Below are 16,814 nucleotides of genomic sequence, written 5' to 3'. Positions count from 1 at the left end.
GCCGTCTCCCAGCAGTAGCGAGCCGTGAGCCGGTACTGGGCAGGCGCCGTCTCCCAGCAGTAGCGAGCCGTGAGCCGGTACTGGGCAGGCGCCGTCTCCCAGCAGTAGCGAGCCGTGAGCCGGTACTGGGCAGGCGCCGTCTCCCAGCGGTGGCGAGCCGTGAGCCGGCACTGGGCAGGCGCCGTCTCCCAGCAGTAGCGAGCCGTGAGCCGGTACTGGGCAGGCGCCGTCTCCCAGCAGTAGCGAGCCGTGAGCCTGTACTGGGCAGGCGCCGTCTGCCGGCTGTAATGAGCCGTGAGCCGGTACTGGGCAGGCGCTGTCTCCCAGCAGTAGCAAGCCGTGAGCCTGTACTGGGCAGGCGCCGTCTCCCGGCTGTAACAATCCGGTGACGTAACTGCTGGCACCAGCTGCTTTCACTCCTCTCCTTTCATGGTTTATATTTGTGCGATTTATTCCACCTTGAGGGGTCACGTGAGGACTCAGAGAGCAACCTTTTCGCCTCTGGACCGGAGGTTTGCTTTTCTATAGCGGTCGCCCTTCCTCTTTAGAATATCCCAAAGCTTTTCACGGGGCCTTTGAAAGCAAGGGAAGCCACAACAGATTCTGCATATGCTTGAAATCTGGAGCAACACACAAAATGCTGGAGGAACTCAGCAGCTTAGGCAACATCGCTTCAGCGAAATGTTCTGATGAAGAGGCTCAGCTCGAAATATCCACTGTTCATTTCCCACCATAGATGCTACCTGGCCTGAAGTCCCTCCCGCATTTTTTTGTGTGTAGCTCAGCGAGGGATGCCCACTGGCCAGCCTACTTTGTTTCTGCTGGTCCATAAAGAGCTGTTGTGCCGGCCTTTTAATTTATTCCCCAAACCTTCCCTTCAAACTAACCTCCACACAGAAAATGCTGGAGGAACTCAGCAGGCCCGGCATCATCTATGGAAAAAAATACCGTCGACGTTTCATGCCGAAACCCTTCAGCTGGACTGGAGGAAAAGAAAAGATAAGGAGTCATCTTTTCTTCAGTCCTGCCAAAGGGTCTCAACCCGCAATATAGACTGTTTGCTCTTTTCTGTATCCAGACATCCCAGCTCTCCCGGAAGTTCCGGGAGTCTCCCGCATATTGATAGTGGCTCCCTGACGCCCGGAAATTATATACAATATCCCAACACCACCGGGCCGTGAGGAAACAATATGATTTGGTGATATTAAACGATGTGAGTCAGCTGCACCTTTCCTCATTCCCTGTCGCGCACTGTTGAACTTGAATGAACGCGAGGTCATCACGCACGAGTCATCCGTGTCAGCGCGGGAAGAAGATCAACTCCCCGAGCTTGTAAATGACGGCGGGCTGAAAAGTATTGTTTTACATAACATCTCTGCCAGCATTCTGGATCAAAGGCAAGGCTAAATATCCTGAGATAGCCACGAAAGCACTGAAAACGTTGCTTCCATTTCCAACATCATATCTCTGCGAAGTGGGGTTTTCTGAAATGAATGCAACGAAAACTAAATTGCGGAATAGACTGGACATAAGGAAACCCCTTCGAGTATCTCCCATCACCCCTCGATTGCACCGTCTTGTTGCAGGAAAACAACCCCAGGGCTCCCACCGATTCAGCGATATTGGTGTGATGCAATGATTTTATATGTTATAAGAGGAAAATATGTCCTGTGTGTTTAATATCCAAACGTTACTTAAAATGTTACGATGTTATTGACGTATAATTGACTTATCACTATATTCATGCGAGGTAAATATGCACTGTGTGTTTAATATTAAATTCGTTAGATAAACCCTCTTAGAAATGAAATTGAGTGTATTAGCCACTTACAAGCGTCTTGTAGTTGACTTATCACCTATATTCCGGTCGTGATCAACATCTCCCCCCCCCCCCCCGTTGGCCCGTCCGCAAGAATGTCGTCAATATTAAACTGGTCTGTGGTGCACAAAAGATTGGGGACCCCTGCTAAGTAGACCTATCAGTTTTCTCTGTGGGCAGGCTTTACAGTCGACCTCACAAATAATGACAGTGTTGCTCGCTGCATTGTTTGCAACAGTGACTTTTCTATTGCCCATGGTGGGTTAAAATGTAAAGGACATGTTGAGGTGAGTTTAACAGGTGTCATTCGTTCATTAGCATAGCTAACGTTATTTAAACTAGCTGGCTGGCTGCTAAGGAGCTACGCTATTGATGTCCTATGTGATGGGGCCAAACTCCCTGTAGACTTGCTTATAGTTGTAATAGAATAAACATGATAATATAATATAAGTACATATTTTAATGTCGCATTTTCTGCATATACCCAACTTGGTTTACAGATTAGACGAAATCACTAAACAAAGTATTACATACACCCTTGAAGATTGACCATTGCGGGGGGGGGGGGTGCTACCTCCTTGAAATGAGATTTTGCAGGGTGGGATGTCTGCGTAGCTGCCTGGCCTGCTGAGTTCCTCCAGCCTTTTGTTTGTGTTGCTTGGGTTTCCAGCATCTGCAGATTTTCTCTTGTTTGTGCTCCAACCTACCCCACCAGGTCAGGCAGCATCTACGAATATGAATAAACAGTCGATGTTTCCGGCTGAGATCCTTCATTAGGACTATAGCACAGTTTAAGCCCTTCGGACCACAATGTTGTGCCGACCCTTAAACCCTGCCTCCCATATAACCCCCCACCTTAAATTCCTCCATATACCTGTCTGGCAGTCTCTTAAATTTCACTAGTGTATCTGCCTCCACCACTGACTCAGGCAGTGCATTCCACACACCAACTACTTTGAGTAAAAAACCTTCCTCTAATATCCCCCTTCAACTTCCCACCCCTTACCTTAAAGCCATGTCCAGAGGCTGTCCACTCTATCTGTTCCTCTTAATATCTTGTATACCTCTATCATGTCTCCTCTCATCCTCCTTCTCTCCAGAGAGTAAAGCCTTAGCTCCCTTAATCTCTGATCATAATGCATACTCTCTAAACCAGGCAGCATCCTGGTAAATCTCCTCTGTACCCTTTCCAATGCTTCCACATCCTTCCTATAGTGAGGTGACCAGAACTGGACACAGTACTCCAAGTGTGGCCCAACCAGAGTTTTATAGAGCTACATCATTACCCACAACTCTTAAACTCTATCCCTCGACTTATAAAAGCTAACACCCCATAAGCTTTCTTAATTACACTATCTACCTGTGAGGCAACTTTCAGGGATCTATGAACATGTACCCCCAGATCCCTCTGCTCCTCCACACTACCAAGTATCCTGCCATTTACTTTGTACTCTGCCTTGGAGTTTGCCCTTCCAAAGTGTACCACCTCACACTTCTCCGGGTTGAAATCCATCTGCTACTTCTCAGCCCACTTCTGCATCCTATCAATGTCTCTCTGCAATCTTCAACAATCCTCTACACTATCCACAACACCACCAACCTTTGTGTCGTCTGCAAACTTGACAACCTACCCTTCTACCCCCACATCCAGGTCGTTAATAAAAATCATGAAAAGTAGAGATCCCAGAACCGATCCTTGTGGGACACCACTAGTCACAACCCTCCAATCTGAATGTACCCCCTCCACCACGACCCTCTGCTTTCTGCAGGCAAGCCAATTCTGAATCCACCTGGCCAAACTTCCCTGGATCCCATGCCTTCTGGCTTTCTGAGTAAGCCTACTGTGTGGAACCTTGTCAAGGTTGACTGGGAAGGATGACGGAAGTTACCAGAATAAGAAAGTGTGGGTGAGGGGGTGGAAGAAGTACAAGCTAGAAGTGATAAAACAGCTGGATGGGGGAGCAAATTGAAGCTGCAGGGCCCGGACCTGAGAGCAAGGAATGATCCGAGGTTTGTACGATTTAAGGTCTGGACCAGATTGAATAGGTGAGGGTGTTAGGGCCGCAGGTTTCAGGTTGAAATTCTGCATCAGAACAGAGATTAGATTATGAGAACACTCAGTCCTCTTTTATTGTCATTTAGAAATGCATACTGATATCACAGAAAACAGGACAAACCAAAGACTAACACTGACAGAACCACATAATTATAACATATAGTTACAGCAGTGCAAAGCAATATCATAATTTGATGAAGAACAAACCATGGGCACGGTAAAAAAAGTCTCAAAAGTCCCCGAGTCGATCGACTCCCAAGTCCCTGATAGCAGGCGGCAAAAGGGAGAAACTCCCTGCCATAAACCTCCAGGCACCGTCAACTTGCCGATGCCTTGGAAGCAGCCGACCACAGCCGACACCGAATCCGTCCGTCCGAAAACTTCAAGCCTCCGAACAGCCCCTCCGATTCAGCCTGCTGAGCGCCATCCTCTGCCGAGTGCCTTTGACCTCGCCCCGGCCACTGAAACAAGCAGAGCCGAGGATTTCGGGGCTTTCTGCTCCGGAGATTCCGGTTACCACACAGTAGCAGCGGCAGCGGTGCTGGCATTTCAGAAGTTTTCCAGATGTTCCTCCATACTCTCACGTCCGTCTCCATCAAATCAGAATTGTGCACGGTCCCCTACTTGACAGATTACAGATATCATTCACTGGAGAGGCTGTGCGCGCTCATCTATTTTTTATATAGATCATCTATTTTTATTTTTCTACATATACTGTCTGACAAGCTATTTCTAGCAGTTTATTTTTATTTCAGTCTTTTAGCATTCACAGTTTTGTTTTGGCCCTTGTAAATTACACATGCAACCAAGTATTTCCTGTGAGGTAAACAGAATTGTATGCAATACTCAATAAATACCAGTTGCATAGTTCAAGCATAATTTTCTGGCTTGGTCAATGAGGAAAATCATCTCATATGCCAAAGAATTTTATTGACTTGTCCCATCAAACAGACTTAAAAGTCCTCTGCACATCTGCACTTCGCATTTACTGTGCCTTCTCTGTTCTCCCCAAATTTGTCACCCATCAAATTTGCGGCTGTCTGTGGGAAGATGAATCTCAGGGCTGTGGACTGCATACATAATTTGATAATAAATATATTTTGAATCTTTGTAGATTAACTTCCACTGAGCATATTTTTGTCCTCCTAACCAAACATTCCTGCACTCTTAAGTTTCCCTCCTTGCGAACACTCATGTGGCCATTTCTTGTATGAACTTTCAAATTCTTTATCATGCTCCTAAGACAAGGAAGTATTGTTTTCTGGCTATACATTGTAATACTTCCAATTTTTTTTGTCATAAGAGTCATAGAGCATGGAAACTGTCCCTTCTCACCAAATCCAGCTAATCATCAACAATTAATCCCATTTTATTCTCACAATATTTCCATTAGCTCCACCAGATGCGACCATGCATTAGGGACAATTTACAGAGGCCAATTAACCTACCAACCTGCACATCCTTGGAGGAAATCAAAGCACAGTGGAAGAGAACATGGTCAAGGGAGAATGTGCAAACTCCACATTGACAGGACCAGAGGTCAAGATTGAACCTGGGTGACTAGAACAATAAGGCAGCAGCTCTACCAGCTGCACTACTGTTCCACCATATGTCATCATGTTTGGAAATTAAATATCTAATTCATTCTCTCGTGAGATGAAAATTGAATTAAAGCAAATTAAAGCTGATTGTAATTAAATAGAAAAAAGTTAGTACTATAATTTAATCAGAATCCTTGGTACTTACTGTTGAAACCTTACCCCCCTTGAGTAGATGAATTCTCTCATTCCTGACTGAAGATTGGGCATTGCATGACATATTAATATTATTTTGTATCAATTGTACATGATGCAAAAAGGTCAGTAGTAGTGTCTTCAGGTTCCTAACTTCCACCCCAACTTCATACATTATTTAAATTACAACCATCGAAATCAGTTATACAACACAGAAACTGGTCCTTCTGCTCAATGCATCCATATCAACCAAGATCTTTCTCTACACTAAACCCATTTGTTTATATTTGGACCTCATCCTTTTAAACATTCCTATCTATGAATCTATCCAAATGTGTTTTAAATGTTCCACCTCATCTGGCAGCTTATTCCTTATACTCACTGCCCTCTGTGGAAAAAATGCCCTTCTTTTTCCTCCTCACTTTAAACCACTACTCTCTAAGTTTAAACACTCCTACCCTGTTTGATCGTTACTATCAACTCAAACTATGGTCTTCATAACTTTATGAGCCTCTAAAGATCAAACAGCCTCCAGGAGAAAGAGTCCATACCTATTCACTATCTTCTCACATCTCAAGTCGTCCCATCTAATCAATGTCCCTCTCAATCTACAATGCACGCTCTCTAGCTTAATCAAGTCCTTTCTACAGTCCAGCAACCAAAACTACACACAATACTCAAAGTGCAGCCCAAAAAATGATTTACACAACTGCATCATGAAATGCCAATTCCTATATTTAATTCCTGGGCAACTGAAGACAAGCATTCCATATCACCACTCTGTCTACCTGTGCAATCACTTTCATGGAACTATGTGCTTGTATCCCCAGGTCTCTCTGTTCAATCACACTTGCCATGGCCGAAGTATTTAATAATAATGAACCATTTATCATAGCCAAAGACTAATTGTAATCTGTATATCTAGTATCCATGGAAAAATATTATTTTTCACACCTTAAGATATGTACAGACTTTGAATGAAAAGAGAGTAACAGCTACTGTATCTATCATTATTAAAGTCAGCTGTAAACAGATGTTTCTACATCTATAAGGCAAAACAGCACAGATGATGGTAAAGTGAAGACTACACATGAAATTCATAGAATATTAAGTAGGTCAGTTGGCATCTTGAGTGGGAATTTAAATAATTTCAATTAAGTTTCCCATATTAAATATATTATTTCCTTTCAAGAGAAATTTCCATATCGACAGCCAACTGCAACAATTCCACAATTTAGTTATATTAGCATGAAAAAAATATTCATTTGCAATTTCCATTTTCTTCAAATCTATTTTTCTTTCCAAGCTACAGACAAAACAAATAAAAGCATCAAGCTGTGCTCAGGGATACAGGTATCAGGTTTAAGAATCTACCAATGTAATACACATTTACAAACTAATTAAATAAATGAGTCACCAATACAGTAATGTCTATGTTGATTGTTTAGATTATGAAACTAGCTGTTGTAATGTCAAGGTTCTTCATTAGAGCCTCTATTATTTTTTTCTCTCTCTGAGAAAATCTAACAAGACTCAGAAAGTAATAACAATCAAAATAACAGATTATTTCAATTTGCCAAACTTTATTTATCTATTAATTCCAAGGAATGCTTTTTTTTCACAAATTTCTCTGGAGGTTGGATTTTATTCACTCTCCATTCATGTACAGGATCCAGTAACATTGTAGAGTTGAAAGGAGATCACCCTGTACCTCAAAATTCCACACAGCAACTTAATGTTAGCTTAACAGGTAAAATCATATTGATCCCAATCAATTATCTTGCTTTCAACTTAAGCTTCTTGTTCCCCAAAATCAATATAATTCAATGTATTATGCAAATTCAGCGATATAGTACAAGTTCATATTGTGCAATGAGCCATGGTATCAGAGGTAAGTAAGGTTTTTTGATCTTATCCAGATCACAAGGAATTTCTTTCTTTTTTGCTGGATCACTTCTGAGATTGCCAACATTTTCAACCTGTTTGTGTCTTATGCCAAGGCCTCTCTAGTCATATTTTGCAATATTAATAGTCCACACTTTTGTGTCAGATTTCTGTACATCATGTCCTCAGCTGACCTTGTCTTTATTTTATTTTAACATTTGCTTTTGCATGCTCTTCTGTGCACTTGATCTAAAATAAAGCTCCATGTTTACTCTACACTCTATTCTTTGTTATAGCAGATTTACAGATCCTTTTCATCTTTTTGATACAGTCCCTTTGATCGAAGTACGTTTTCTTCTAAAGAAATAATCTTTCAAAAACTAAGTCTTTACTACAGAGGTGCATAGGACAAGTAATTAAACTTCTTTCCAAAACCACTATGGTGATTTTGATGTAAGGTGAAAGGTGGCCACAAATCATATAGCTCCATCTTACTTCACCAATCTTGCTTTATCACTTATACCAGAGTTAATCAATGCTTTCACATGTATGGTGCCCAACCAAGGTACATCTGGCATAGTAGTTTCTCATTTGTTGCTTCTTGAATAAGGTAGTGGACATGGCCTTCAATGGATAAAGGCAACCCCTTCACTTTATTTCTTGTTTTAATCACGCCATGTAGCCTCTTTTCTATGTCCTGAACATGGGTCTTGGCCTGAAAGAGAAGATAAGCAGTTTAATTAAAGAAACATTGAATGATCACAGCACAGGATTCAACTGACCAGGCAGCATCTATAGGAAGAGGTACAGTCATACCTCTTCCTATAGATGCTGCCTGGCCTGCTGCGTTCACCAGCATTTTTTATGTGTGCGGCTTGAAATTCCAGCATCTGCAGATTTCCTCGTGTTCACAGGATTCAGCTATTTGGTTATTCAACTTTGTACAGGCTCTGCAAGTACAATCCCACAACTCCACACCTTCCTTTGGCCTGCAAGATAGCCGTTCAAGTGCCTTTTGAATATTATAATTGAATATACAGTACTGTGCAAAAGCCTTAAGCACTCTAGAATTTTTATATAAATTTTGTTTTAGATTTTTTTTGTCTTCTGCATTAGTGTGACAGTAGAAAAGAGCAAATTTTAGATATGCAAACATTCATTTTCCAAAAAAAAGTTAGTTTTTTTTGTATTTTTCATGAAAGAAAATAACATTAAGTAGCAGACCATTTTTCAAATAAAAACTTGATTACTTTGTAGGTATATAGCCCAGTGCATGATTAAACAAAGATAACAAACAGGATGATAACAATCAATTACATAATGAGTTGACTGAACTAAAATGATTAACTAAAACAGAAATGGGTGTAGAAGGAATCAAACTGGGCAAGGGACAACCAAACTAAAAGGTGAGGGTGTGGCGGATGTAACAGTTTAACCTGGAAATCATCAATTTTTACACCATGGCAATAGTGAGAATCAAGGTCTTTACCAAGCAGAAATTTCATACCAGACTGGAGTTTCAAGATATGCTATCCGAGCTCTTGTGAAGAAGCCCAAAGAAAAAGGCAAGGCTGAGGGCCAGAAACGCAGTGGTTGACTGCAGAAACTGAGAGCAGCAGATGAGAGATACAGTACTGTGCAAAAGTCTGAGGCACGTGTAAAAAATAAAATTCTGTAAACCAAAAATAATGAAATGAGAAGTTTCTAAATATCCAAAATTTACTATAATATTTGGTGTGTCCACCTTTTACCTTTAAAACTGCATCAATTCTCTTAGGTATACTGTTGTACAGTTTTATAAGAAAATCGCTTAGTAAGTTGTTTCACGCATGTTGGAGAACTTGCCACAGTTCTTCTGCAGACTTTAGCTGTCTCGCTTGCTTCTTTGTCTCCAGGGTAATCCTCAACGATGTTCACATAAGGGCTCTATGGATACCATACCATCTGTTTCAGAATTCCTTGTTTTCTTTTTGCTGAAGGGTGTTCTTTATGACCTTGGTCATGAGTTTGCAGTCATTGTCCTGCTGCAGAATGAAGTTGGGACTGATCAGATGTCTCCCTTATGGTATTGCATGATGAATGAGAATCTGCCATTAATTCTGACCAGGTCACCAACTCTATTTGCAGAAATGCAGCCCCAAACTTGCATGGAACCTCCACTGTGCTTCATTTGGCTACAAACACTCATCCATGTAGTGAACCAAAAATTTCAAATTTTGACTCGTCAGTTGCTGTAATTATTCAGACCCCAGTCCTTGTGTTTTAGTGCAAAGGTAAATCTCCTGGCTTTGCTTCCACTTTGGAGGAATGGGTTTTTGGCAGCTACTCCATGAAGACCACTTCTGACAAGACTTCTCCAGACATTACAGGGGTGTACTTGGGTTCCAGTAGCTTCTGTGAGTTCAGAGCTGGACTTCTTCAATTTAGAAAGGATGAGAGCTTGATGTACGTAGAACAAGGTAAAAAAGTAACAATGCAAAATAAATTGTGACAGAACAGAGGAAGTGCAGTGCAGGTAAACAATGAGGTGCAAGATCACAGTGAGTGAGATTGTGAGGTCAAGAGTCCATCTAATTATACCAGTGAATCATTCAGTAATCTTAAAACAGCAGGGTAGAAGCTGCCCTCAAGTCTGGTGCTATGTGCTTTCAGGCTTTTGTATCGTCTGCCCAATGGAAGAACAGAGAGCATGTCTGCGGTGATTATGCAGCTGCTTTACTGAGGCAGCAAGAAGTATAGACAGAGTCCACGGAGCGTAGTCTGGTTTCCATAATGTGCTGAGTTGTGTCCATAAAACTCCATCATTTTTCTTGTGGTCACATGCTGAGCAATTGCCATACCAAGGTATGATGTTTCCAGATAAAATACTTTCTATGGTAATGTTTCAATAAAAATCAATAAAAGAATTTGAAATTTGACTATTGTGAAGGCAAAGCATATATTATTTTAAAGCCTGCCTTAGGAGGAATGGTTGAGCAAGCTAGAGCTTTTCTCATTCGAGCCAAGGAGGATAAGAGGACTTGACAAAAGGTATGTAAGGTAAGTGGCAGAGAGTGGTCAGCTAGCACTGGTTTCTATGGATCTGCTACAAGCAATTCCTGCCACAACAGCTCTACAGCGGATGCAATCCCACTGACTCTCCACCTGGGTTTAGGCCACCCAGACAACAGCAATACTTACATCAACACAAATACTTGCTATTTATTGATTGCAACTCAGTGTTCAACACCATCTTCCCCTCAGTAATAATTAATACTACTACTACTAGGTCGACTCAGGCCTAGGGGGCTGGCGTCGGGCAAAATAATAACAATAAATCAGTAATAATTAACAAGCTTATAAACCTGGGCCTCTGTACCTCTGTCTGCAACCGGGTCCTTCACTTCCTCATCAGGAAACAACAGTCAGTGCAGATTGAAAATAACATCTCCTCACCAACAATCAACACAGGCGCACCTCAAGGAATTATGCTTAGTCCACTGCTCAACTCCCTATGCTCATGACTGCAGTTAGGTACAGCTTAAACAATACCTATAAATTCACTGATGACTCAGTTGTTGGCAGAATCTCAGAGGACGATGATGGTATAGGAGTGAGATAGATCAGCTGGTTGAGAGGTGTCACAACAATAACTTTCCACTCAACATCAGTGAGACCAAGGAACAGATTGTGGATGTCAGGAAGGGGAAGTTGAGGGAACCAGTCATCATCGCAGGATTAGAGGTGGGAAGGAAGAGCAGTTTCAGGTTCAACAGCTCTGAGGATCTATCCTGGGGAGAACATACTGATGCAATCACAAGTAGGTATGACAGCAGCAATATTTCATTAGGAGTTTCAGGAGATTTGGTAGGTGACCAAAGACTGGCAAATTCCTGGACATGCTGCAGAGAGCATTCTGACTGGTTGTATTATCATCTGATATGGAGGCTCCAATCCAAAGAATCGGAAAAGGCTGCAAAATGTCGCAGGCTCAGCCAGCTCCATCATGGGTACTTGCTTCCCAACCATCGAGAACATCTACAAAAGGCAATGCTTCAAGAAAGCAGCATCCATCACGAAGTATCCTCACCATCCAGGACATGCCCTCTTCCAGGAGCCCAAAGACACACACTCAACGTTTCATGAACAGCTTCTTCCCCTCTGCCATCAGATTTCTTAATGGGCCATGAACCCATAAACTATTTTGCTCTCTCTTTGCACTATTTATTGATTCTTAAAATATATATTCTTATTGTTATTTATAATGACTTTTATGTATTGCACAGTGCTGCTGCTGTCACAAAACAAGACATTTCATGACAGATAGTATGTCAGTGATAATAAACCTGATTCTGATTAACTGAACTTAAGTTTGCCAACCTGCTGAAATAGGATGTGAACCACTGTCACCCAACATTTGGTTCAGGCCCCTGCATTTAACTGATTTATATAAACACTGGGTTAATGAATTTTACTATTCAATCTATTTATCCAAAGAGAATGGTATCTACTTTTATCTTAGTATATCTGTAAAGATACACAAGATCCTTAAAAACTGAAAGCTTAACTAACATTTATTTCTGAACAACACCATTCTTTCCAAATGAGGAAAGAACTGTTTTCCTGAAGTTAAGAAATGCTGAGATACTCTGCAGGCAAGACAGTATTAGCTCAGAGAAAAACAGAATGAACATTTCAGCCCTATGATTTTTCATCAGTTTTTGGCTTTTTGAATTTATTTTACGTTTGCTGCATGTCTGGGTTTTCAAATCTATTAGTTAGATATATTTTGCTCACTTTGAGTTTGTTTTTTTTAAAGCCAACACAAGAAACACTGTGATGAAAGCAAAGTTTTTAAATACTCAGCAGATTAGTTGGCATCTGTGAAAAGAAAAATAGGATTATTCTTTCAGGTTAGAGCCCCTCAGCAGAATTAGACTACAAGGTTTCTTGCACTTAATTTTTCAAAAAAAGATTCAGATTTCCAATATCTGCAGTTCAACCTCAAGTTTAATTGTCATTCAACCATACATGAACCCCACTGAATACAACCAAATGAAGCAGCGTTACTCTGGGACCAATAGACATACACACCACAAACCACACACAGCACATACAAGACTGCAGTAAAATACAATTACACACACAAAAAGTTCTTCAATGTTCCACAAGAAAGTCTGTATTTTTTTCCACTGACCTTTTCATTGATTACCTCCCCAGTTTCATTAGGTTGAACTCTCGTATTCCCTTTTACTGGTTTGCTCCACTCCACTAAGGGATCATGCAGGAAAGTTTTCAACACACTAAAGTAAGCCAACAAAACAGAAGTTAAGCAAAACAATATTTATCATGATCTTTGAAGTAATTGAAAGCAAGTCAAATCATGATACATCTAAAATCTGACATTTTACCTCATTAAAGGTTCTCGCTGATCACGCATTAATCTCAATGTTACTTCACAGGCTCGACGGAACAAACCTTCTGTCCCCATGGGGCCCATGGCATGGACCATGTTGTGGGTTAGGCGGAAAGGGACAACTTCTGGAACGTCAAAAGTTTCTCCCTATGAAAGCACAATATCTTTAATCCAAATATGCACAATCTCTTATTCTCTCTACAAATTTTCTGGTTAAGGATGAACTTGAAGGAAATGCTATCTTATGCCTTTCCTGGAAATTTAGCAGTTATATATATGAAAAGCTTTTCAGAATTTGGCTGACTGAGCAGCCAGTTGGTGTTCCACAAAGAATTATCACAGAAAATGGTTTACAAACACAGCTACTTCAAAATAACAACCTGAAATTGGCCCACATATAAACTATTCCCTCTCTTTAAAAGGTGAAAGTGATTCACTTTAAATCAAAACATACTAAATATTGTGGAATTAAATATTATAGCTCTGAGTTCACTGTATGCAGTTCATTGCAGAATCACATTTTGCATTCATGGAGAGAGAACATCTGTGAAAACCATAGTCAAACATTCCACGATACACAAAAGGGGTACATTAAAACAAAGATGAACAACAAATCACACAAGAAGATATTTGGGAAGGTGATAAAGGATCTGATTGAAAATCTGGCTGAGTGGTGCCACAACAGCTTTTCACTCAATGTCAGCAAGACCAAGCAGATGATTATTGACTTCAAGGGGAGGAAACCGGAGGTCCGTAAACCAGTCCTCATCGGAGGAAATCAGAGGTGGAGAGAGTCAGCAACTTGAAATTCCTCAGGACATTTCAGAGGACCTGTCCTGGCCCCAGCACATATGTGACATTACAAAGAAAGCACAGCAGGGCCTCTGCTTCCTTAGGATTTTGTGAAGATTCAGCATGTCATCTACAACTGACAAACTTCTATAGATGTGCGGTGCGGAGTATATTGATCGGTTGCATTATTGGCTGGGATGGAAACACCAATGCCCTTGAACAGAAGTGCCTCCAAAAAGTAGTGGATGCAGTCCACTCCATCATGGGTAAAACACTCCCCACTATGGAGCACGTCTACATGGAGCGCTATCGCAGGGAAGTAGCATCACCATCTCGGACCCCCCACCATGCCCTTTCTTGCTGCTGAAGATACAGGAGCATCAGGACCCACATCACCAGGTTCAGGAGCAGTTATTACCCCTCAGCCAACAAGCACTTGAACCAGTGGGGATAACTTCACTCACCCCAACACTTAAATACTCCCTAAATCTATGGACTCACTTTCAAGGACTCTTCAACTCATGTTCTCAATATTTATCACTTATTTATTATCATTACCACCATTTTTTCTTTATTTTTGTATTTGCACAGTTGATTGTCTTTTGCACACTGGTCGTCTGTTCGTCCTATTGGGTACGATCCTTCACTGATTCTATTGTGTTTTATATATGTACTGTGAATGCCCGCAAGAAAATGAATCTCTGAGTTGAATATGGTGACACGTATATACTTTGATAATAGGTTTACTTCCAATTTTGGTAACAAAATGAGTTATGATGAATTCCCAATTTTTTTTTCATTTCCAACTTCCTCGCATAACATCAATTTTGTTGGGGGAGAATTAACTGAGGTTTAAAACATAAATATCATAGTAAAAAGGAAGGGTGTGCAGAAGCAAAGGGGTAAAGACTTAAAATAACCAGGACAAGGATTAAATAGGAGATAAGGAATATTTCTTTCTACTCAGAATGTGGAAGGGATATAGAACTCACCATCAAGACAAGTCATCTAGAAAGTATACTTCAAGAGCTGTGACCTGCAGGGACACATTCATAGTGCTGGAAGACGGAATTAGATTGAGTTGCCCTCTTTTAGCTAACACGGATACAATAGGCCGATTATCCTCCTGCTGTGTCCTCCTGCTATGATTCTACTGTTCTGAGTTTGATGGCAATACTAATGCCAAAATATTTTGCCTCTTATTACGGAGCGATCTTCAAAATCTTTAGTCACTAAGGATGTTAAATGAAGGAGAAGGCAAACCTATAATGTTGCCCTTTTAAATCCAAACACAGCTGCAATATATTATAAAGCTTTTGCACAACCAGAGACAAATCAAATAAGTATTAATCAGGAGCTTGACCAATGGCAGCTGAAAATTAAAATTTGCCATAAGAACCTTTTCAAATAGGTAATATAAAATATTAACAGTTCAACTATTTATATCTTTATTTATAAGATAGATTAATTGCATTGACTTAAAAAATAAAAATATTAAATGGAGCTATTAAAATCAATTACCTTATTGAAAAGACAGTTGAAGTCGACATGAACACATTCACCTGTTAAAGAATCAAATAAAATGTTTTCTCCATGCCGATCACCTAGACCCAGAACGTAGCCGACCATTGACATCACAGCAACAGACCGACAATAGGCTGATCTACTACTGTACCTAGCAGAAAAGAAATGGAAACCTTAAATTACAAACTAATTCACTAAAGAAAACATAATGACCAATTACAGTGTGCCTTAAGTTAGACCAAGTCCTACAAATCATCATATAGATTGATAATAATTAATAATTTCTGGAATTATCGCTCCCTCAAAAATTACAGCAACTAATAAAAGTGTTGCTGTTTTGCCTCTTAACTCTGCTCCACCACTGATCAGAATCAGAGCTGATTTTCTAACTCAGCACCTTTTTCCCATTCTGATCAACTGCCTGCTCAACAGCCCTCCAGGGCAGTGAATTCTTAAGACTCAAACACCTTTACGATAAAATTCCTCCTAATTTCAGTCCTAAATGGCCAACCCATCACTTACTTCGTGTTCTATACTTCTCAGCCAGAAGAAACCTCCCTGCATCTATTTTATCAAACTCTTTGAGAATTTCATACATTAATCAAGGTCAACACTTATTCTTCCAAAATGTATTTAACAGAGGCTTTGCCAATTCAATATCTCCTTACATAACCAACCTGCACTCCCAGGAACTAGTTTTGTTGCACTCCTTCTCCAACACAAGAGAATTCCATTCATGGTAAGTGACCTATATTGCGTACATTGCTCTAGACATAAACTCAACAAGGTCACCAGTGCTTGTCATATAGAAACATACAAAGCCTACAGCACAATACAGGCTCTTCAGCCCACAAAGCTGTGCCAAACATTTCCTTACTATAGAAATTACCCAAGGGTACCCATAGCCCTCTATTATTTTATTATCATTATTCTTGGATCAAATTCTCTAGCAATGAAGGCCAACATAACATATCTTTCCAATCTCTCCACCTGCATATTCACATGCAGTGAATTTTGTACATGCATTCCTGTTTGAATATCAACATTTCCCAAGCTATCACTATTTTTTAAATGCTCAGTGTTTGTTTTTCACCCCACTTTCTACCCCATCCGCCAATGCAGGTGTGAACTCACTCAGCCTGCCTATGTCCTCTTCAAGCTTCTTTGCATTCTTACTGCTACTCACATTGTCACTTAGTTTTTTCTTCTCCATCAAAGTTGGATTTATATTTTGTGAGTAGTTGGGTCTTGAGCACCTATGCCTGTGGTACCACTGCAATAGACACAGCCTGCCAACTTCAGAATGAAACAGTTACTACAATGCTGTTTTCTCCTTGGTAACCAAATCTCAATCTAGTATATTACTTGCCTGTCACACTCCTCCGACTACTGTTCTAATGCTTTTATCAACTTCCTAAGTGTGACCTTATTAAAAGCTTTCTGAAAGTACAAGTAAATCACATCCACTTGCTTCCGCCTCATTTTCTCTACGTCTACGAAATACATTCCTAAGGAACTAACACAGATTAGTCAAAGGATGTGGATAATGGGGTTTTATCAGGTTTCAAGCTCATTAACAACTATCATATTATTACTACTACTATTTTTGCT

The 16,814-nt window shown here is 40.6% G+C and overlaps 1 protein-coding gene across 3 annotated transcripts in view; it reads right to left on the bottom strand.

Moving 5' to 3' along the window:
• Window positions 1-7,188: 7,188 nt before the first annotated feature.
• atr (ATR serine/threonine kinase) overlaps window positions 7,189-16,814 on the bottom strand; it is a 133,533-nt gene continuing 123,907 nt past the window's right edge. For all 3 annotated transcript variants that reach the window (XM_072255025.1, XM_072255024.1, XM_072255027.1), the window contains 4 exons: window positions 15,201-15,354; window positions 12,883-13,034; window positions 12,669-12,774; window positions 7,189-8,207 (listed from right to left, as the gene is read on the bottom strand). In XM_072255025.1, coding sequence (XP_072111126.1) covers window positions 8,034-8,207; window positions 12,669-12,774; window positions 12,883-13,034; window positions 15,201-15,354 — 586 coding nt within the window. In that variant the 3' untranslated portion in view covers window positions 7,189-8,033. The remainder of the gene's footprint in view (window positions 8,208-12,668; window positions 12,775-12,882; window positions 13,035-15,200; window positions 15,355-16,814) is intronic.

Source organism: Mobula birostris, chromosome 4 (genome assembly GCF_030028105.1).
Source record: "Mobula birostris isolate sMobBir1 chromosome 4, sMobBir1.hap1, whole genome shotgun sequence".
Lineage (NCBI taxonomy): Eukaryota > Metazoa > Chordata > Chondrichthyes > Myliobatiformes > Myliobatidae > Mobula > Mobula birostris.
This window is presented reverse-complemented; position numbering and strand designations above follow the sequence as displayed.